The sequence below is a fragment of the Podarcis raffonei genome, chromosome 9 (assembly GCF_027172205.1).
Source record: "Podarcis raffonei isolate rPodRaf1 chromosome 9, rPodRaf1.pri, whole genome shotgun sequence".
Lineage (NCBI taxonomy): Eukaryota > Metazoa > Chordata > Lepidosauria > Squamata > Lacertidae > Podarcis > Podarcis raffonei.
Window position 1 is genome coordinate 13,530,415 of NC_070610.1, and position 22,061 is coordinate 13,552,475.

A 22,061-nucleotide genomic window follows, 5' to 3' on the forward strand; every position below is an offset into this window, starting at 1 on the left:
TATACAGAAGTAAGAAATTCATTAGAAAGTCGAACAGGAAAGACCCCTTGGGGCAGCCAGAATCTCCCCCCCCCCAGCACATACAGAAGCGTAATGTTAGTCCCAGAGTATTTGGTCATCTGATCTGTGTTTCACACAGGGAAGAACAGGAATGATAGTAAGGCAAACACTATGAGAATCAAGAGCAACACACAGCATTTCTGAATGCTTCCTGTTCAGATTTCTGCAAGGAGTGGAATATTTGGGACAACAGAACTAATGATACCGGTTTTTTTGACAACAAAAGATACAATGGAACAGGGTGGGTGGGTTTGACTCTTAATGCCCTTTTTCGTTGAAAATGTTATTTTATACACAGTACTAAAATACAGTGTGAAAGAGACAGAAAACAACACAATTTCAGGAGTTAAGTTCCTTTCTTACATGATCTAGCAGTTCCTATGATTTGTAATAGAAAAACTTGAATAGAAGTCCAAACGTAGAAATTTTGTAACTTTCAGTTTGTTATTATGACTGATTTGTTGTGTCACATGTGCCTATTTTTGATTTGTAGGTTATCAGGGTTGTAGCCAACCAAAGTTGTACTCAGAGCAGACCCACTGAAATTAATGGACCTACGTCCATTAGTTTTAATGGGTTTACTGTGTGTATTACTAGTGCTGGACACAATGCTCAGCTTCTCTATTCTTTCTGTACAATGGGCGCAATCCAAGCACAGTGAAGTCTCACTGATTTTAGTGCGAGCAATTCCTATGAAGCATTTGACCCGAATGAAATCAGCAAGACCCTGGAGTTCTGTTTACTGACTGAACTGTGCTTGCCCCCATTTCCCTCCATAATACAAATAGCTACTACTTCAAAAGCTTACAGAATGCATCCGGACTGACATGTGACATTGTCATTTGCACCATCAGAAGGATAAAATTCTTTTTTTTTTTGCACATGATAGTAATTCGAAGTAGCCAGAGATTTAGGCTTATGCCCACCTGTATTTAAAAATTTTTGAACCACCTCATTCCAATATGAAATGTAGTTTCATTTCTTGTTAGAAAGCTTTACAACATTTTCTTCCTCCAACATTTTAGGTTGGCATAATAAATGATATTGCTAGAAATTTTCACTCAAGGCATTGCAGGAAGCCTTATATCTGAACATTTTTTTCTAAACTCTGCAGCCACTAATTAAACTTGCTTTAAATTTGCTCTTTCCTGATTTGTTGGTAGTAAAATATAAATGGGAGAAGCAGAGATTTGTTGAACTAGTTTCTTATTAATTTATGATCAATTGTCAGGGGTGAACCCGTGGCTCCTGCAATCTATGGCAGAGCACACTTTGTCATAGCAATAGTTGTGTTTTTTGGTTGGGGTTGCCTCACCTGCCTCGGGGTCTGTCACCGTGATGGGACTGTCCCTTGCAAACACCTCTGTAGACTCCCTCCATATACAGTCTGCTGTCACCTTGAAATTATAATTGTGACACTTCGGTCTAATCACTTGTGTTGCATTGCTGAAAATCTGTCGGCTATTTGAAGTAGCAATTTTAATTTTCAGCGCTGCATCCACTCGATCCACTACAGTATAAGTGCCTATGCTTCCATCATCAAAACCTACAATGATGTTCAAATGCCTCTGGGAAAGAGCAAGGAAAGTTGGTGTTTTGTAAAGGGAACAAGCACCAATGTTTTTGCCATCTGCTAGTCTCATTACAATCAAGATAGAGATTGCACCATTATCATCATCCTCTTCACCAGTGCGAAAACAAATGTATACAAGGTAGCGGCCATCCCGAGACAGCTTCTGCCTCCAGATGATACCGGAAGCATGGACAACGCGAAGTTTGCCACTGTGAAGATCAAGGACGTTGATATTCTCATCGCCGCGGGATATGATGCCCAGTTTTCCATTGGGTGATATTTCAAAATCTTCCAAAGTCTTCAAGAAAGTGTTGGGCAGTTGCACACGTCTACAAATTACTTCTTCAGTAAGACTCCAGATGTTTACAGTTTCAGTAGATGTTATGAAGACTACAATATCGGGGCAATCTGGGATCAGTTTAATATCGACGATGGCAATGCCATCATCGCAACAGAACTTCTTGGTTATACTCCCTGTCCACAAACTCACTGCCAAGACTTTATTTTTTGTCATTCCAACTACAAATGTGTTAGCAGTAGTTATAAATGCATTCTGTAAGGCTACAAGAATATTGCAAACTCTGTGGCCTGTTGCTAGTCTCCAAACTCTTGATGCGTTTTGCTCACAGAGGGAGACGACAAACTGATCGTTGTGTGTTATCAAGAGCTGACATATTTTTTGTCCGTTGATACGGAACAGATTTTCACCAGAACCAGTGTGCCATACATACTGACTGCATTTATCATCAGACGTAATCATCAGATCACCAGTGGAAGTCAGCACACAGTTTTCAACAATGCTTTCATGCTTAAATACAGCTTCAATGAACCCCGTGCCAAAATTCCACTTATGTATAGTTTCAGACCCATCGAGTGTATAAATCACTTCACCCCGAGCAGACAATACCAATCTTTGAATTGGCTTGCCTGTTTTGTCAATGTTGGACATAGCAGTTATGATATCTATATCCCATACAGAAAGGACACCACTGGTAGATAAGGATAGCAGCATGTTATGATGGTTGGATTTAATTAATCTGACTATGTTTCCTGAGATTTCTTGTAAACTGGCCATGCACTGCCCCGTGTCTCTCCTCCAAACAAAAATGGCAGAGGTATTTTCAATGGAAGCAACAATACAGTCACCATTTTTGGACAGTACAGCTGATACAAATCGCTCGTTATGTTTCGCTCTAAACTTTTCAACTACTTTCCACATAGCTGTGTCAAGAAGTTCTATATTGAGGGCCTTACATATTAAAATTGCACTTTGATCTTCAGCCAGTTCAAAACTGACAAAGTCACTGTCCCCTCTCTTGCAATCAAAGTCATCTGTTAGCTGGGGGTTGGCGACATCCTCCGTGTTCCAAATCGAAAGACCACCTTCGCTGTCCACCATCACCATTTCTTGAGCTGTATCTAGGACAAGAAGGAACTTGACAAAGCCACCGGAAAACTCAGAGGTCACCGTGGCCAGCTTGTCCCCGCTACCTAAATGGAATATAGATGCAGTATTCAAGTACTGTCCGCAGAAAGCATACATTCCATCTGGGGAACACTGGACACAAGTCACTTCATACCAGCAATGGAACTGATAAAGTGGCCAGCCATAAAGTAGATCAATCACGGTAACATCTTTGCTAGCTTCTAGCCAAGAAAGCGCATGGTTTACTGACAATGTAAATCCATTTATAAAACCAGAACCTACACCAATCCCACCGTGTTTTGATCCCTTAATCTCTACCTCAGACAGAAGGCAGGAATTTAGGTTGTCATAAATCAAGAGCGTGTTCTTTGTTGTGGCCACCACAAGGTATTTTTCATCACTTGTAAGCTTCATGCCCAATATCACTGACTGAGCTGTTGTAATTTGCCTCAGTAGCTGGCGGGTCTCTACATCCCAGGTACTGATGGAGCCATTTTCTAGAGCCACGATGACCGTATTTGGATTAAAAGTGGGCAGGATTTCTGTCACTTGAGTGCAACTGGAGGACAAAGGCAATCTCTCGGGGCTGTAAGTCACATCCATAGAGGAATGCAATGGAACAATGGAGCAATATTTAGGGCCATCTTTGTCACATTCCAGAAGAAGCTGCCTCAGCTTCGGCAAGGAGCTCGCAACTGGGAGAAGCCTCTGTTGCAATTCAGCTGAGAGAGTGCCTGGATATTTCATCACTTTGTATTTTATAGCACGGAGCGTGGTTGCAAGGAACTTCAGCTCTTTTTCTTGCGAGTAGTTATAGGCCAACTCCACATCAGAGAGGGCTTTGTCAAACTGCCCAATTTTGATCATGGTGTACAGCCAGCTGAAGTTCATAATGACACCGTACAACATGTCATCTGTTTTCCCACATCGTGTGAGGTGGTGCAGAAGCTCTGTCATTTTCCTGTGGTTGACAAAAAAGATGTCAGGCTCCAAAGGGTTGCACTGGAATACCCAAGGCTGATCAGGTGACTGCCTATCGAAATTTGTCTGGTCCATGATGTGCCTCTCGTCATCATTCATGCTCCGACTGTCGCTGTCAAGGCAACCATTCAGATATTGATCTTCACTGTAAAGAGATTTCCTTCTGCCTCCTGACCAAACACCCAGAAAATACTCTGCCATCACGGTATGCATTTCGTGAACGTCTTCTTCGTTGTGAAGATACATCTTTTGGGCTATAAGTTGCAGGTGCCTGTTTGCCCAAACTAGTAGCGTAACGTTTTTTACTTGCCTTTCTATCAGGTATCCTGTTAGTCCTTCTTTCAGCTTTGCAATGTAGATGTAAGGTACCCTCAGAGGGTTGTGTTGCCTGATGCTTTCATTTAATTCAAACATAACTGTGTTGTCAAGTGCTAAAATGTCTTCCAGTTCCATTTCACTCAGACCAGATTTTGCCATGGTGATGTAGCCAAGAGCTCGTGACAAAAGCCTTGGCCCACAGCTAGTCTCTAGAGACCAGAACATCTGCTCTATGCTATCGTGAACAGTAACACAGAGAGAAGACTCATCAACATCCTTGTGAGATCTCCAGTTTCGGACTTCTCGGAAGGTTAGATTTACAAACATGGGCAGTGTGCATTTGGAAAAAGCTTCGTTGACATAAATTTGTTGGCCTGATGTTACTTTTCTCTTGACTTGGAGCAGCTGCTGCTTGAGAACTTGACTACACATCTTCCTGTCCCTAGGAGTCAATTCAATATAGTTATCATCGTCGTGTATAAGGCACCTCAGTTTTTGCAGTATTCCATGTTTGTTCGGCAGTGTTGACAAAATGATTCGGACCGAACGGGGCAGATGAACAGGGAGCCACCATAACTTTCTAGCATCATCGTTATCCGAAAGCTGCTCTAGAGCATCGAATATCAGAACCAGAGGTCTATGAAATGAAGACTCATTCAAAAGGTTTATAAACAAGTCCCGAAGGTCGTGGATTTTTTTGGGGTAGCTTTGTACGAGGCATCGGTAGTTAATTGCTAACTGCTCACAAATACTTTGAAGGAGATTCCTAAGATCTGTACTCATCTCTGTGGATCCCAAAAACCTTATAACTACCACAGGGTCAGATTCTGGTCCCATTTCTTCCTTTAGCCAAGCATAAGCCTACAAATGCAGAAGTATAAATAGATTAATAAGTGGACTAGCAGAGCTAATGCAAATCAAACAATAAAGAAAGAACAATAACAATGTGACAGACATAAAGCAGTTCTACTCTGCTTTATGAACAAATATTAAGTAGTACAGATTTAAGGGTAATATCCAACTAAATCATATTCATCCAGTGATGTCAATGACTAACTTTCGCCCATTGATTCAAATGGATCTATTCTGAGTATGACTTAGTTAGATGATGATGATGATGATGATAATAATAATAATAATAATAATAATAATAATAATAATAATAATTTATACCCTGCCCATCTGACTAGATTTCCCCAGCCACTCTGTGCGGCTCCCAACAGAGGATTAAAAACAGAATAAAACTTCAAACATTAAAAACTTCCCTAAACAGGGCTGCCTTCAGATGTCTTCTAAAAGTCAGCTAGTTGTTTATTTCCTTGGCATCAAATGGGAGAGTGTTCCACAGGGCGGGCGCCACTACCAAGAAGGCCCTCTGCCTGGTTCTCTGTAACCTCACTTCTCACAGTGAGGGAACTGCCAGAAGGCCCTTGGAGCTAGACCTCAGTGTCTGGGGTGAACGATGGCTGTGGAGATGCTCCACCCTTAGGTTGCAATCCTAACCCCATTTGCCTAGGAGTGAGCCTCAGTGAACTTAGTAGGACTTACTTTTGCTTCAAGGTGTGCTGTAAGTCTGTGTTGGGGTTTTCCACTCTACTATGGAAGTAGATGCTACACAGCTAACTACCAAGTAGGTTGTGGCTCTGCCGCTAGTACTTCAGCCTTGTCAGCACCTTCTTACTTTCCCTACTGATAACTTTGGAAGCCATAACCCACCATTTGGCTGGCCCACTGAGCAGGTGAACAAAGTTCGGTGCTGGAGACTGCAAACATGATTATTATTCTATTCTGTGATATTCAAATGAGCGACAGGAATATTGCAAGGGATACTGTTTAAGTCTGCAGGTCGCTATTGCTAATTAATTACACCATGTGGCTTTCTCTTTTATTCTCTCTCTTTTTAATAAATGGAAAAATCAGAGATGTACTAATTTTTTCTGGACATTCTATACAAGACCTTTGTATGAATTCATGTTTGGCCAGTGTAAATTGTGGCAACTAAGCAGGACCTTAGAGCTTCACTGAATGGCAGGTTCTACATGGATCCTACTGAAGTAGTCATGTTGAAAATAGTGGGTTGGATTCATTTACTCATGCAGATATATATAATTTTTAGGAAAGATAACCAAGTGGTGGTAGGACATTAGAGTTAAGGTATGTGGTTATTTCTGGGGTGGAAGACTCACCTTCCTCAAATTTCACATTATAAAAAATGGGGAAAATATCCTTATGTGCTACAAAATGATTTCCATAAAGCCTCGACTTTACTATATTGGGCAAGGTTATTTTAGGTCAGGAAAGCTGAGAAGGAAAATCACTTTGTGGTGCTACTTCCACCACACAATTGACTAGCATTTACCGTATTTTTCGCTCTATAAGACGCACCAGACCACAAGACGCACCTAGTTTTTAGAGAAGGAAAACAAGAAAAAAAATATTCTGAATCTCAGAAGCCAGAACAGCAAGAGGGATCACTGCACAGTGAAAGCAGCAATCCCTCTTGCTGTTCTGGCTTCTGGGATAGCTGCGCAGCCTGCATTCGCTCCATAAGACACACACACATTCCCCTTACTTTTTAGGAGGGAAAAAGTGAGTCTTATAGAGCAAAAAATACGGTACTTCTTAACAGTATTTATAGGTTGCCCTGTGGCAAAAAAACCCCAAAACTCTTAGGGTGGCTCATAAGAAGAAATAAAACCATTTAGAATTAAGCAAAAATAAATCTAAAGATATAATACAGATAAAAACATTATGTTTTTACCTATATATTTTCCCTGAAACACTTCCCGCCCCCAATGCTAACCATTCCAGCAGAATGATTTCAGGAGTCTGTCCACAGGACAAATGTTGCATGGGAACCAGTCCTCTATCACTGTTGCATATGGCAAGTCATTAAAAGTGCTGCTAACAATTCAAGAGCAGTATTGTTTGCAATGGAAGTGTAATTCTTGCACATTTAATGAAGTGAGTGTATGGCTGCCTAGCTGGATTTTATTTTTTCTTATCTGCTGTGGCTTGAGCAGGTGCTCAGTTCAACAGCAGAGGAAGTCTATACATGCATCTCCCTCACAAGAAATTGATGGATCACAGCATGCCAGCAATTTTAATGCCTGCGATAGAAAATCAGGGGGGTTTCTCAGTGATGAGAAAAATAATGGCCCATAGGTTTTCCTGAAAAACAATTTCAATGAAAGCCAGGGTGGACAGTTGGATATATTCCTAGGTAAACGTTCAGTTCACAAATGGCAATGTTAAGGCATAAGAAGCCAGCGTATTACTTTATGTGAACTGACTGGGGGTCCTAGAACATGCTCAAGAATTTTCTGTGCCAGATGAGCACATACTCAGGGGTTTCTTGGTGCAGAAAAGGTAAAGGTAAAGGGACCCCTGACCATTAGGTCCAGTCGTGGCCGACTGGGGTTGCGGCGCTCATCTCGCTTTATTGGCCGAGTACAGCTTCCGGGTCATGTGGCCAGCATGACTAAGCTGCTTCTGGCGAACCAGAGCAATGCACGGAAACGCTGTTTACCTTCCCGCCGGAGCGGTACCTATTTATCTACTTGCACTTTGACATGTTTTCGAACTGCTAGGTTGGCAGGAGCAGGGACCGAGCAACAGGAGCTCACCCCGTCGCAGGGATTCGAACCGCCGATTGGCAAGTCCTAGGCTCTGTGGTTTAACCCACAGCGCCACCTGCGTCCCTCTTGGTGCAGAAAGAATAGTATTAAAAGAAGGACAATTTGCCAAACTGCTGGGTATTATATATGGGATGAAATGTACCCCTTCTTCAAAAAGATCTAAAGAAAGCAAATATGTCTTTACAAAACATACTTTTATTTTTTAGCAAAATGAAGAATGTGGTCACTAAAATAATCAACCCACCCTCAGAACTTCAGAGCATAGGAAAAAGAGGGTGTGTTGACGAATTTATGCAGTTGCAATTTTTGTACCAATCTGCTCTAAAATAGGACAACACAGTGGAAAGTCTTTAGGAGCATGTATAATGATAGCTTGTCATAAAAATATGGGTTTATAGATGTACTCAAAATAAAACATAGTATTTTTGCAGTTAAATTTACAGCAGCAAAATAAATACACATAGGTGTTTGCGTGTGTTTTACCTTCTTTGCCACTTCCGCTAATAAAAATGTTTTTCCAGTGCATGGTCCTCCATATATGACAAGAGGGTTAATGTGGCCCATTTTCCTAGGTAGAATGTATTTGTGCATAATATTCCTAGCATCACATCTGTACTCATAGAATGACGAGTAGGTTCTACATAGTGAGGAATGTTGAAGGACTTCATCATACAGCCAGTCTGTCTCTATGTCAAAATTCTGTTGCACGGTTGCCTGGATTATATCCACCATGTCTTCATAGAACTGTTTGCCAAGCCCTTCGATATAGTGGTTCTCCACTTCTTGGGTGTAACCATGTTTGATGTCGCAATGAGTGACAGAGGTGTAGACTCTCAAATTCGATGAAGCAACAATGGTAGGAACAAATTCATCCCTGAGTTTGATGAGTTTCTCCAGCGCTTCCGGGTCCCGCAGAAACTTTCCGCCCGTATGAAACACGTCCATGTATTTCTCCATCTCTGGAACTTTAACAAAACGTTCTATGTTTGCAATCTTCCGAATGTAGCAAACGCACTTCTTCAGGAAAGCTGGGGTTTGTTTTCCTAAGGCGAAATCAAATTCATCTTCGATAGCTGGGAGGGGAACAAAAGAGCAAAGAGGAAATCTAAAGTCAACGCAAAACAGAATGAAAAGTGCTCCATCACATTCAAAACTGAAGCGGACCACCTAAGCTTCCTCCAACCCTTCCCTTATATTCTGTTGCTGGTGACAAGGTTCCACAAGGGAGGAATCGATGCACTTAGTAGTCTCTGCATTGCCTTCTCTGTCTCTTGGTTGCTCAGCCCCATGACCAAGAGACAGAAGCTAGGCATGGTCATAGTCAATTAATAATTACACACAATTATTACAATCAAGGGACGCGGGTGGCGCTGTGGGTTAAACCACAGAGCCTAGGACTTGCTGATCAGAAGGTCAGCGGTTCGAATCCCCGTGACGGGGTGAGCTCCCGTTGCTCGGTCCCTGCTCCGGCCAACCTAGCAGTTCAAAAGCAGGTCAAAGTGCAAGTAGATAAATAGGTACCGCTCTGGCGGGAAGGTAAATGGCATTTCTGTGTGCTGCTCTGGTTCGCCAGAAGCGGCTTAGTCCTGCTGGCCACATGACCCGGAAGCTGTACGCCAGCTCCCTCGGCCAATAAAGCGAGATGAGCGCCGCAACCCCAGAGTCGGCCACGACTGGACCTAATGGTCAGGAGTCCCTTTACCTTTACCTATTACAATCAAAATAAAAGGAAAATGTTTCCTTTTTTGCATGTACTTGACTGATCACAGAAATATATGTATGACCATCTGTACACTGCATGCCCGAATTCAATGTTTACCAGAGGAAAGATATCTCTTTGCTTGACTGTGTTTCATTTTCCCCTTTTCATAAAGCATCTTCACAGCTGTCTTAATCATCATCTTAATCTCTTCTGATATCTCCTGCCATTTGCTGTCACTGACAGGGTTCGAAGATGCTTCCATCTTTAAAACAACAACAAAAACAAATAGTTAATTAAAGATGTAGATGCCAGCATCGATTTCTTCACCAACCACCAGGGTTGCATTTAAGAGATCAGGCAACAGTAGCTAAAATAACATAGCAAAGACGAAGTTCCCCCATAGTTAGACATTTCTCCTTTTTCCTTATTTCCAGGAATGCCTGGAATAGATGGGGCTTACACCATGAAGGTTAGGTAATAAGGATTATAACACCTACTGAAAATAAGGAAAGTCTCATTACAGAGCTGGTCTGTACATCCATATCCCTAACAAGATTACTGCAACATCAAGTGACAAATTGAATGTTATAATTGGATATCAGATACTCTAGAGAGAACTGTGATATAATATTTCAGGCAGAACTTTCATGTCACCTGATATGCAGTGCATTTCAATGGAGTCAGTTCATACATTTAGCTGCTGTTTATCAAAGCTGAGTCTACACACACTTCCAGTTCAGAATTCTAGCTCAGCATGAGGTGAAAGGGGTAACAGTCCCACTTCTGTCCACACACATTGAAGACTCTCTCACATTAAAAAATTACAGAAAATAAAGGCTAACAAAGCAGGGGGAAATGTTCTAGGTTAGCCCATTCCCTGCTGTGGGAGTTTTCTGTTTTCAGAAAAGCAATGCAAATTTCTCCCTCAGCCGCTTTGGGTTTGAAGTGGCCCTATCTATTCTGCTGCACACATAGATCAATCAATGTACAGAAACCGAGTTATGTACATGCAAATTTCAGCAAGACTTATGATTAGAGAGTGATAGGTGTGTGAGGCTTAACAGCACACAATAAATTACTACCACGTATTATCATAAAATTGCACAATAACACTGTTTTAATGGAAGGAGTGAAAACCCATTCTTCTGTCTTGCACATTAAAATCAACATTGCATAAAAACATTTATATTTGGCTAGTTTATGACTCTAATGTCATATAGTGTTATTCTAAATACATCTATATTCAGCGCAGACTTCAAGGGGGATTGCAAGGTAACGCACAATTTCAGCAAACTTAACAAATGTGAAAAAAGAATAAAACATCTGGATAAAAAACCAGTAACAAACATAGCTGTAACATTCTTCTTGTTTTTTTAAAGCAACAAAATTTATAAGTCCAAAATAACAGATGTGGGGAACCTTAGGTCAGGAGGTCAAATATGACCCCTCCAATAAAAGATATAAAAATCGTAATCCTAGTTGTTATATCAAGGAGTCAAGTTCATAAACTGTGCAGCAGCCCTGTACTCTCTATGCCTGAAAAAGAATCTGAGGCCTCAGTGTACTGGGCTTGTGTTTCAGACCTTAAATCTCCTGTAGCAGCTCCAGGGGCGCCAACTTGCCCCCCACATTGAGGGGGTGCGGTCAGGTGTTGTGTCACATGACATGTCACATGACGCGTCATGTGATGCCGCCCAGATGATTGTGGCAGAGGGCAAGCTCTGTGCTTGTTTGTCCAAGCCGCCACATGGCTTCTGGGCTGCTGGGTGAAGGCTGGGGCGCGTGGTGGATGGCAGCCCCCTAAATATTGGGGTGCTGCTGTTCTCTGCCCCAAAATATTGGGGCCACTGAGCAGCTCAAAAGCCTGACACCTCTGTATTAATCAAACTTAAATAGGTTAACTCTTGTTTCAATATGGGGTAACTGTGCCCCTGAAGGACCAGGTGCACAGCCTGAGAGTCATTTTGGACTCACAGCTGTTCATGGAGGCGCAGGTTAATTCTGTGTCCAGGGCAGCTGTCTACCAGCTCCATCTGGTACGCCGGCTGAGACCCTACCTGCCCACAGACTGTCTCACCAAAGTGGTGCATGCTCTGGTTATCTCCCGCTTGGACCACTGCAACACGCTCTACGTGGGGCTACCTTTGAAGGTGACCCTTCAACTGCAATTAATCCAGAATGCGGCAGCTAGACTGGTGACTGGGAGTGGCCGCCTGGACCACATAACACCGGTCCTGAGAGATCTGCATTGGCTCCCAGTACGTTTCCGAGCACAATTCAAAGTGTTGGTGCTGACCTTTAAAGCCCTAAACAGCCTCGGTCCTGTATACCCGAAGGAGCGTCTCCACCCCCATCGTTCAGCCCGGACACTGAGATCCAGCGCTGAGGGCCTTCTGGCGGTTCCCTCATTGCGAGAAGTAAGGTTACAGGGAACCAGGCAGAGGTCCTTCTCGGTAGTGGCGCCTGCCCTGTGGAACACCCTCCCAGCAGATGTCAAGGCAATAAACAACTATTTTACTTTTAAAAGACAACTGAAGGCAGTCCTGTTCAGGGAAGTTTTTAATATTTAACGCTGTATTGTTTTTAATACTCGATTGGGAGCCGCCCAGAGTGGCTGGGGAAACTCAGCCAGATGGGCGGGGTATAAATAATAAATTATTATTATTATTATATATTTCAATACAGTCATTCATGCATAAAACAAAAAATATATACAGTGGTGCCTCGCAAGACGAACGCCTCGCAAAACGAAAAACTCGCAAGACGAAAGAGTTTTCCGTTTTTGAGTCGTTCCGCAAGACGAATTTCCCTATGGGCTTGCTTCGCAAGAAGAAAGCCCATAGGGAAATCTCCGGGGACCTCTTTTAAATGCTGGCGGTGGGGAGCAAAGCCTTTCGCCCCCCGCCGGCCTTCAGAAGAGGTCCAGGAAGGCCGGCGGGGGCCGAAAGGCTTTGCTCCCCACCGCCAGCATTTTAAAAGCGGTCCGGGATAGCAGGGCTTTCCCGCTATCCCGGAGCGCTTTTAAAATGCTGGCCATCGGGAGCAAAGACTTTTGCCCACCGCCGGCCTTCAGAAGAGGTCCTGGACCTCTTCTGAAGGCCGGCGGGGGGCAAAAGTCTTTGCTCCCCCCCGCCCGCCTTCCCGGGACAGCGGAGACTTCTCCGCTGTCCCGGGGCGATCTTAAAATGCTGGCGGGCGGCAGTGAAGGCTTCGCTGCCGCCCGCCAGCATTTTAAGATCGCCCCGGGACAGCGGAGAAGTCTCCACTGTCCCGGGGCTTTTAAAATGCTGGTGGTCGGCATCGAAGGCTTCGCTGCGGCCCGCCAGCATTTTAAGATCGCCCTGGGACAGCGGAGAAGTCTCCGCTGTCCCGGGGCTTTTAAAATGCTGGGGGTCGGCAGCGAAGCCCTCGCTGCCGCCCGCCAGCATTTTAAAATCTCCCCGGGACAGCTGAGAAGTCTCCGCTGTCCTGGGGGCTTTTAAAATGCTGGCAGTCGGGAGGAAAGCCCTCCTGTCCCCGGAGCTTGCGGGGTGGGAGGTGGGGAGAAGGGCTTTTCTTCCCACCGCCAGCCTTCAGAACAGACTGTCCCCGGACCTGGTCTGAAGGCGGTTTCCATTGGAACGCATTGATTGATTTTCAATGCATTCCTATGGGAAACGGTGCTTCGCAAGACGAAAAACTCGCAAGAAGAAAAAACTTGCGGAACGAATTAATTTCGTCTTGCAAGGCACCACTGTAAAAGAAAGCTGCTTTTGTGTTTGTCTAACAACTGAACAAGTTTGAAATCAGTTTGAAGTTCAAGGGGAATTAGTTTGGCACAGTGTTATCGCCCTTTGAACCTATTAGTTTACAGATTTCAACTCTGCTAGGAGCTGTGGACAACTTTAGGGAGGGATCCTGTCCTGCTTTACAAATGTATCTTGACTCTGTAGCTGAATAAGAGGATAATTCATTCTCATGAAACGTTGGCTGTTCCGCTGAGTGCCAGGAAGAATGCCAACCCCGGGATGGTGTGCATGTTTCTGTGTGTGCTATGGACTCTTGCCAGCTGAGAGCTGGATTGCAATCAACAATTTATTTTGCTCAACAGCCGCTAGGTATGAATGTCTCCCTATCTCTTCAAACCAGCGCAGTGTTTGAACTTTTTATTCAAGGGTGGTCTGACTTGGGCTCTTGAACTGCACTCACAGCTCCTGGCCAGCGAACCGATGCAGAAACAGATGGAGGAATAAGATGGAGATGTAACAGTAATAGAAGCTAGATCATGATAACAGAAGGGCCTTTGAGAGGTCTGTTTAAGCATAAGTCTACACAGTAAGTTTACCAATTTACCGTATTTTTCGCTCCATAGGCGCACCTGACCATAGGGCGCACCTAGTTTTCAGAGGGGGAAATCAAGGAAAAAAATATGATCCCCCCTCCAGCTCTGGGAGCAGCGGACAGGCTGCACGCAGCCTGTGTGCTTCTCCCAGACCTTCTCCCTGCTTTTGCGGGAGGTGGGGGAATTCCCCCATCTCCCGCAAAAGCCCACAGGAGGGAGAAGGGACTGACTCGGCCAGTCAGTCCCTTCTCCCTCCTTGGGGAAAAGCCCCCAAGAGCGGCACGCTCTTTAAAGGCTGCGCGGCTCCTGCGGGCTTTTCTATGAGGTGGGGGAATTCGCTCCGAAGGCTTGTGGATAGCTGCCTGAAGCCCCTGGAGCACAGCACTCTCCCTCTGCGCTTCGGAGGCTTCGCATTGCTATCGCTGAAGCCAAGGAGCCTGCATTCGCTCCATAGGACGCACACACATTTCCCCTTCATTTTTGGAGGGGAAAAAGTGCGTCCTATAGAGCGAAAAATACGGTAGCTGCCACGACTTTCTCAATGAAAACCTGATAACTGTAGGATGCTGCGAGTTCTGTTAGAGACCTCTAGTTTACTTGCAGTCCTACAATTCCGACAGATTTTTGAAGAGAATTGCAGAGTTCGCATAACACGGCAAACCTCCTGGTCCCTTCCAACTCCACAATTCTATGATTCTATGAAAAAAAAAATGATTGCTAAGTCATAGGCCAAACCTTGTGTTATGTACTGTGTTGAATAGGATCCAAAATGCAGCAGTCTGATTGGTCTTAGAACAATAGGATTCAGAATGCAGCAGTCTGATTGGTCCTAGAACAATGCAGCAGTATGATTGGTCCACAGGAGCCACCCAATCCAGCTCCAGGTGGAAGTGAATCCACAACCTGATTGGCCTACAGGAGAATTCCGGAATTAGCCAATCATGTGCAGCCCATTGTGTAAATAATGTATATAAAGCAGATATTGTGGGGGAACTTCCATTCCTCCTCACCACTATGAGCTGAATAAAGAGCATGAAATCCACTCTCGATTCTGAGTATATTTCACCTTGCTTCACACATTGTGAATTGTTTGGAGCAAAATAGACGATCCCTAGTTTGGAAGCAATACTAAGCCATGCAGTTTGTTCCTCCTGCTCACACCGGGGAATAAGTAAAGCAGAGGTCATCTCCATAAATGTGGTAAATTGTTAACTATAGTCAACTATGACATCCAATGACTATGAAACAAACGAAAACCTATACATTTCAGGAATGCGATTTACCATGTTGGGATTGTTCCTCGGCATTTCAAATTTTGGTTTGAGGTAATACATCGGCGGCACTGAGTTCTCATCTCTGCAATACCACTCTTCCAAAATCTTTGTTTCCAGCTTTGCCTCGATAGCAGCATCCAGAATCATTTCAAATTCAGATGCTTCCACTTCTCCTGGGATTCGGATGCTTCCATATTTTTCTCCCAAAAGGCCCTGTGGATGTGCAAGACAAAGTAAAGTTTAGTAACAAAGCTAAAGACATATTAAAGGATGTCTGAGTTACCTAGTTTGTGCAAGTCTTGCTTGCTATGAAGATACTGTTGCCCATTGGGGAGGAAAAAACGCTTTGTTTCTGTTGTGGTGTTCTGTTCTATATGCTATAGTGTTAAGGTTTAGTCTTATTATAAGTGCAGTTATACCTCGGGTTACAGACGCTTCAGGTTGGGTTTTTTCAAGTTATGGACCCACCGAAACCCGGAAGTACCAGAACAGGTTACTTCCGGGTTTCGGGGGTCACACATATGCAGAAGTGCTAAATTTCACCTTGCGCATGCGCTGCGGGTTGCGAACGTGCATCTCGCATGGATCACATTCGCAACCCGAGCGTCCACTGTACAGTGGTACCTCGGGTTACATATGCTTCAGGTTACAGATTCCGCTAACCCAGAAATAGTGCTTCAGGTTAAGAACTTTGCTTCAGGATGAGAACAGAAATTGTGCTCCAGCGGTGCGGCAGCAGCAGGAGGCCCCATTAGCTAAAGTGGTGCTTCAGGCTAAGAACAATTTCAGGTTAAGTACGGACCTCTGGAATGAATTAAGTACTTAACCTGAGGTACCACTGTATTGTAAGTTTCATTGTAAGTGCTGCAACTGGATTTTTATGGATTGTGCCAATCCTGAATGTATTGGATTTGTGACCATTATGCTCATTTGCCTTCAGTAGCAAGTAAAGCTCTGCTGGATGAAGTACAATTTCCTCTGGTCTATTTTTGGGGAACTCTGCATCATGTTCATGCAAACTGACAGATACAGGCCTGGTTTGCACATTATGCTAAACTAAACCATGGCTAGAATGAACAAACCATGGCACAACGTGAGTGTGCTGCTACTTTGCTTCTCTTTGGTTGTTGGTCCTCCTCCCACCCTGCAGTAAAGATGTATCAATAAAATTTAATAACAGACTGTTGCTATCGTTTAAAGGAGTGTTGCAAATAGCAATTGTTGTAAATAGCAATTGGGCTGCTTGTGTGTGGTAAGAAGAGACCAAGAAGGGAAGCTTTACAGGACAATTTTTCTACATAATTTTTTTTTAAAAAGAATATTTATTGGATTTTCCAATTTTTTAAACAAACAAACAAAAACAGAACAAACAAAAACATTAAAAAAGACATAAAGTTCATAAATCATACTTTTAAATAACAAATTTCTCAGACCTCCTCATACTTCTCCTCCTTGTATCCCAATTAAGGTTATTTGTTCAGCAAATCCTTCATTTAAAGCATTACAGCTTATAACATTACCTTATTTTTCAAACCCTTTTTTCCCATCTATATTCATTTATAACCTTACAGCTAGAAACCACTCAGTTTCAATCCAACACCATCAATTTTTCTACATAATGAAGGTAGGTAACTGGTGATTCTCTCGCGCACCTTCAATACTAGGTCACATCACACTAGATAATAATTTAAAACAAACCATGGCTTAAAACGAACAAGCTGTGTGATGAAGTTCCCACACTGAAATTCCCACACTTCTCTAAAGCTCCCACAGTGCTCCTCTTCTAGTTCTGCTACATCACAGATGAAACAAGCTAGAAGATGATTGTCATGCTGTCCAAACCTGGGATCATGCTTTGTTTTCTCCAAACCACAGGTGGTAAGCTACGAACAAACCTTGCTTACCATTTGTGGTATTGTCAGGGAACTGCAATCGGCTCAGAGGCGAGAGACAGAGGGGGAGTTGTGTTACAAGGAGCCTCTGGAAATCTTGCGAACCAGTTTCTCTTCCAGCGAGGAGGAAAGCCCCACCTCCAGTGGAGAAGAGGGGCAGGAACCAGAGGATGCTAGAAAGAGCCTTAACACTGCGACTGAGCAAGCCGGAGAGGCGGGGAGCACACCCTTCCCATTGCCCGTCATGCGCAGTAGTTTGAGGCGCAAGGAGGGGCGGCAAAGGCTGGGGGTGACGAAATTTTTATGTTGGGGGAGGTTCAAGAACAGACCACTCCCGGATTCTGCTAGCGATTGAGCCAGACATGAACTTTTGATGCTCTTCACTGTAAATAGTTTGCACCGAAATAAAGCCTGTAAAAAACAGGTCAGAGGCCTGCCTGGTTACTCTCGAGCAACTGACAGGTGTGTTTGGAGGAAGCAAGCCATGCGCCTGAGCTCAAATGACATGGAAGCCATCCTCTGGTTTGTTTTGGTAGCAGAGAAAGTGGGTGCTGTGGGAACTTTTAAGCACTGTGCGTTAGCACACTGCTTGTTCACATAAGCCCCATAGCTTGCTTTAAACCACGCCACTGTATTTTTATCTACCCCCTGCAACCTGGTGCCATTTGAATTTCTGTCTGCCGCTTAAAATCACAGACTTTTGGTTAGTTGGGAAAATGGCAAGTAATGGCAAACAGGTACTTCTGACTTAAACAGCCAAAGCTAATAACTACTAAATCTACTTACCTACCTACTTACATTTTAAAAGGCACTATTAAACAACACAGTGAATACATAAAAGTTGAATTCGCAAGGATTTCTGAAAAGTGCCTCTTTGTCTTCTGGAAAAGTCAAACTGAAATAATTTAAAGTGCTAAGATTTTAAGCTGAAGACCATTGTTCAAAGCAATTAAAGCTAAGTTACTGGGGAGCTTGAAATGACAATACAAGTGGAATCTGAAGGCGCTTCCAGATTGTCAGTATTTTGGGGAAGGGATTCAAGGGTATAACCAGGAAATTTGTGAATTAAGATGGATTGAGGTGCTCTGTTGCCGCAGAACAACAAATCCACGTAAAAAATAATAATCAACTTTTTGTGGTTAGGAAAGTGACAGGGAAACACACAGATACTCCACAAGTACCGTATTTTTCGCTCTATAAGACGCACCAGACCACAAGACGCACCTAGTTTTTGGAGGAGGAAAACAAGAAAAAAAATATTCTGAATCTCAGAAGCCAGAACAGCAAGAGAGATCGCTGCACAGTGAAAGCAGCGATCCCTCTTGCTGTTCTGGCTTCTAGGATAGCTGCGCAGCCTGCATTCGCTCCATAAGACGCACACACATTTCCCCATACTTTTTAGGAGGGAAAAAGTGAGTCTTATAGAGCAAAAAATACAGTAAATCAGGATGAATGCTCTTTGCAATGTAACTTCCCCACAAACAATTCCAAAGGAATGCTCAATAATTAGGTAATCTGGATGAGCCCCAAGAAGGCTTTTCATCCTGAGGTGCTTTAATATCCCAGATGAGTCATGATGTTGATGAAAAGCACCACACATACTCTACAGACTTTGAGGTAGATTATCTTCCTAATTTATACGCAGATAATAGTAGCCCCTCTTGTCTTGATTCCTGTACAGTTGATTATTAATGAGCGTAATCAAAGGGGAAAGTGGGACTACAAACAACTTAGCTCCCAAAATAAAACCTGCCACAAATGTTCCTGACAGCGAAGTGAAACCAGAGCAGAATAAGGTTCAAATCTTACAGTCACGCATGGAACAGTAATTTATAAAAATAATGGAAACAATCCCACGTAGAATTTCTTGCTATTGAGTAACTGCCACCAAGTCAGTGGCACTTACTTCTGCGTAAACATTCAGGATTGAGTGGTAAGAATAGTGGGGTAAGGAGAGCCAGATATTTCAAATCTGACAACCCTTTGGTTTCAGATAGTGCATAGGTAGAGTCTAAAGAGCCTGGGACACAAATTTTCACGGCCCCCTAGCAGCTATGGTGGCTCATTTACCAGAAGTAATGCATTCAGTGTTAACTCTGGAAGTGTATAGAGCAAAATATACATCAGGAGGCTTAGTTGGGTCAGAATCGAGTATACATTTCCAATATTTAACATAATGAGGAGATTAGCCCTCAGACAAATTAAAAATTGTTCAACAGTCATACATGGAAATAGCATATCATATTGAGCCACTAGATGGCATTCTATTAGAACTAGTTGATGTTTAGAAATTAAAAAAATCATATTCAAAGACAGTAGGAATGTCTAAAAGCTGTTATGCAAATAATTACAAATTCTTATTTATCTCAGCAACTGAGTTATTGAGGTGAAAAGGAAATGAGTTTCTTTCTTTTTATACCAATTTATTATATTTTTATCTCACCATTCCTTCAAGAAATTCCAACACAACTTATGAGGTGGGTTATTGTGAGAGAACGTCACCAGTCCAAATTCAGCTACTAAGTTTCATGGTGGAGTAGGGATTTGAACATTCCATCCACTACCACACTAACTTAAAAAACGTAAAGATTATGTAAAAATATTCCCACTGAACTACTGAAGTAGTTTTTATTATAGAAGGTTTATAAGATAAGCTTTATATGCCACCCTTGTGCAGCTTCCTGATTTACAAAAACAGGATGGAATATGCAAATAACACATAGAAGCAACATGTTAAAAAGAAAAGTACATTCTCTAGCCATCGAAAAACTTGAGGAAATAAAATGTATTTTCTTGGCTACTTTGAAAGCACCTGTAGCAAAAGCAGATGTTTCAAATACTGCCAAAGATTTGTGAAGAAGAAGAAGAAGAAGAAGAAGAAGAAGAAGAAGAAGAAGAAGAAGAAGAAGATTTTTAACAAATTGAACTTGGAAAACATTTCACACAGTGACCAAATTTTACATGTATCTAGAGTCTGTTGAGAACAAAATGCCGATTCCCCACTCTTCCCTTTTCTATTCCTTTTGTTTTTACAGAAATTCAATTTTTGACTTAATTTTTCAGTTCCCCTCCCCTCCCTAAAAAACAAAACACACCAGGGTATATTTCTGCTTTGTCATACGTCTGGAACAAACAATGGTCATGATTCGGAAAACAGCTGCACTGACTCTGCCTCCTGCCCAAACCAGCTCAAGCAATCCTGGCAATCGAGGGGTTGAAGGATCAACAGCTCTCAGTTCAGTTCCCTTTTATTTAGGGCTCACTGTTAGTATCCAAGCCAATGCTAAAGAGAGGCTTTGAATAACAGGACATCATGGCCCTTAAGCAATACTTTTCTGCCTCTTGGCTGTCAGACCAAAAGATGAGAAAATAGTGCTCTGTGTTTCTCTGTTTAATCATGTTTTGTTTCTCTGAAAATTCAGGCACATGTGGCCTGAAAATAATAATATTTTGCCTTCATCTTTTGAAATGACATTTGATCAAAGTGAGGGATGGCTAGGCATCGACATTTCTGTTACAAAGAAGAACGGAAGCATCAGTGTGTCCTTGTGACATACTGGTGTCTGTGTGTGGGAGAGAACGACGACTTCTGCACAAACTGAAATTGCGATGCTGGAAGAGCACGTGATGCTATACAAAAACCTGGCTCATAAAGAGATTAGCCTCTCAACAGCAGTGTGACCAAAAGCTTGTAGGAAATGACTACTCCATTTGAGCAGAGTAAACCACAGAGCCTAGGGCTTGCCGATCAGAAGGTCGGCGGTTCGAATCCCCACGACGGGGTGAGCTCCCGTTGTTCGGTCCCTGCTCCTGCCAACCTAGCAGTTCAAAAGCACGTCAAGGTGCAAGTAGAGAAATAGATACCACTCCGGCGGGAAGGTAAACAGCGTTTCTGTTCGCTGCTCTGGTTTGCCAGAAGTGGCTTAGTCATGCTGGCCACATGACCCGGAAGCTGTACGCCGGCTCCCTTGGCCAATAAAGCAAAATGAGCGCCGCAACCCCAGAGTCGTCCGCGACTGGACCTAACGGCCAGGGGTCCTTTACCTTTACGGCAGCCTCATTGAGGAAAGAAATGCCTACCAGCAAAGTTAAAATTATAGGCAGTAAAGAAGCAAATGGATCAAACAGCAATGGCACTGCAATGTTCTCGCCAACGTTGCCGGTCCAAAGTGCCAAGGTGGCTGCCTAACTGCAGAAGATGGTATTGGCATCTAACAATCAACCATCAGCCATGCCGATCACAATACATTTCAAAGATGGAGGTGAGCAATACAAACAGCTCACGATTGTTGAATGTGTTGTGAAAGAAAAAGTCATTCCCCTGAATTGGTGTTGCATTCATTGGGATGGCATGAGGTCAGGGAATCTCTGGGTTAGTTGCACACATATCTGCCGGGAAGTTGCTGCTACCCGCCCCCTGCCACCCAATTGCTTTGCTGAATTTGCTGCTATGAATAGAGAAGACACAACAAACATGAATAGAGAAATATCTTCTATTACTTTCCTAATATTCCCTGCTATTCTTTGGTACAGAGCCTTAAAGAAAAGAAAACTCACACAAAGCTATATTAAGTGCTTATCAGTGTCCCGTACTACAATTCTTCCTCCAATTTCTCCACTTTTTTTTTAATGAAACGAATCTGTTGCTTATAACTTTGTAATCTAGGATGCCCATTAACAGATCCAACAAGGAAAAAATATGAAAGTATCTCCACAAAACTGAGCCTGTTCCAAATACTTCTTGAGATGGGATAATCTATGAATGGAATTGTTCTTTTAACAACCACTGTGATTCAGCACTCTGCTAATCTCTGCGCTCTGAGCATTAAAATTCTAAGTTGTGATTGGAAAATTGTTAGAAATGAGCTACAGCTCA

The 22,061-nt window shown here is 43.0% G+C and overlaps 1 protein-coding gene across 2 annotated transcripts in view; it reads right to left on the reverse strand.

Moving 5' to 3' along the window:
- Positions 1-317: 317 nt before the first annotated feature.
- NWD2 (NACHT and WD repeat domain containing 2) overlaps positions 318-22,061 on the reverse strand; it is a 62,410-nt gene continuing 40,666 nt past the window's right edge. For both annotated transcript variants that reach the window (XM_053404069.1, XM_053404070.1), the window contains 4 exons: positions 15,303-15,506; positions 9,816-9,960; positions 8,480-9,069; positions 318-5,219 (listed from right to left, as the gene is read on the reverse strand). In XM_053404069.1, coding sequence (XP_053260044.1) covers positions 1,281-5,219; positions 8,480-9,069; positions 9,816-9,960; positions 15,303-15,506 — 4,878 coding nt within the window. In that variant the 3' untranslated portion in view covers positions 318-1,280. The remainder of the gene's footprint in view (positions 5,220-8,479; positions 9,070-9,815; positions 9,961-15,302; positions 15,507-22,061) is intronic.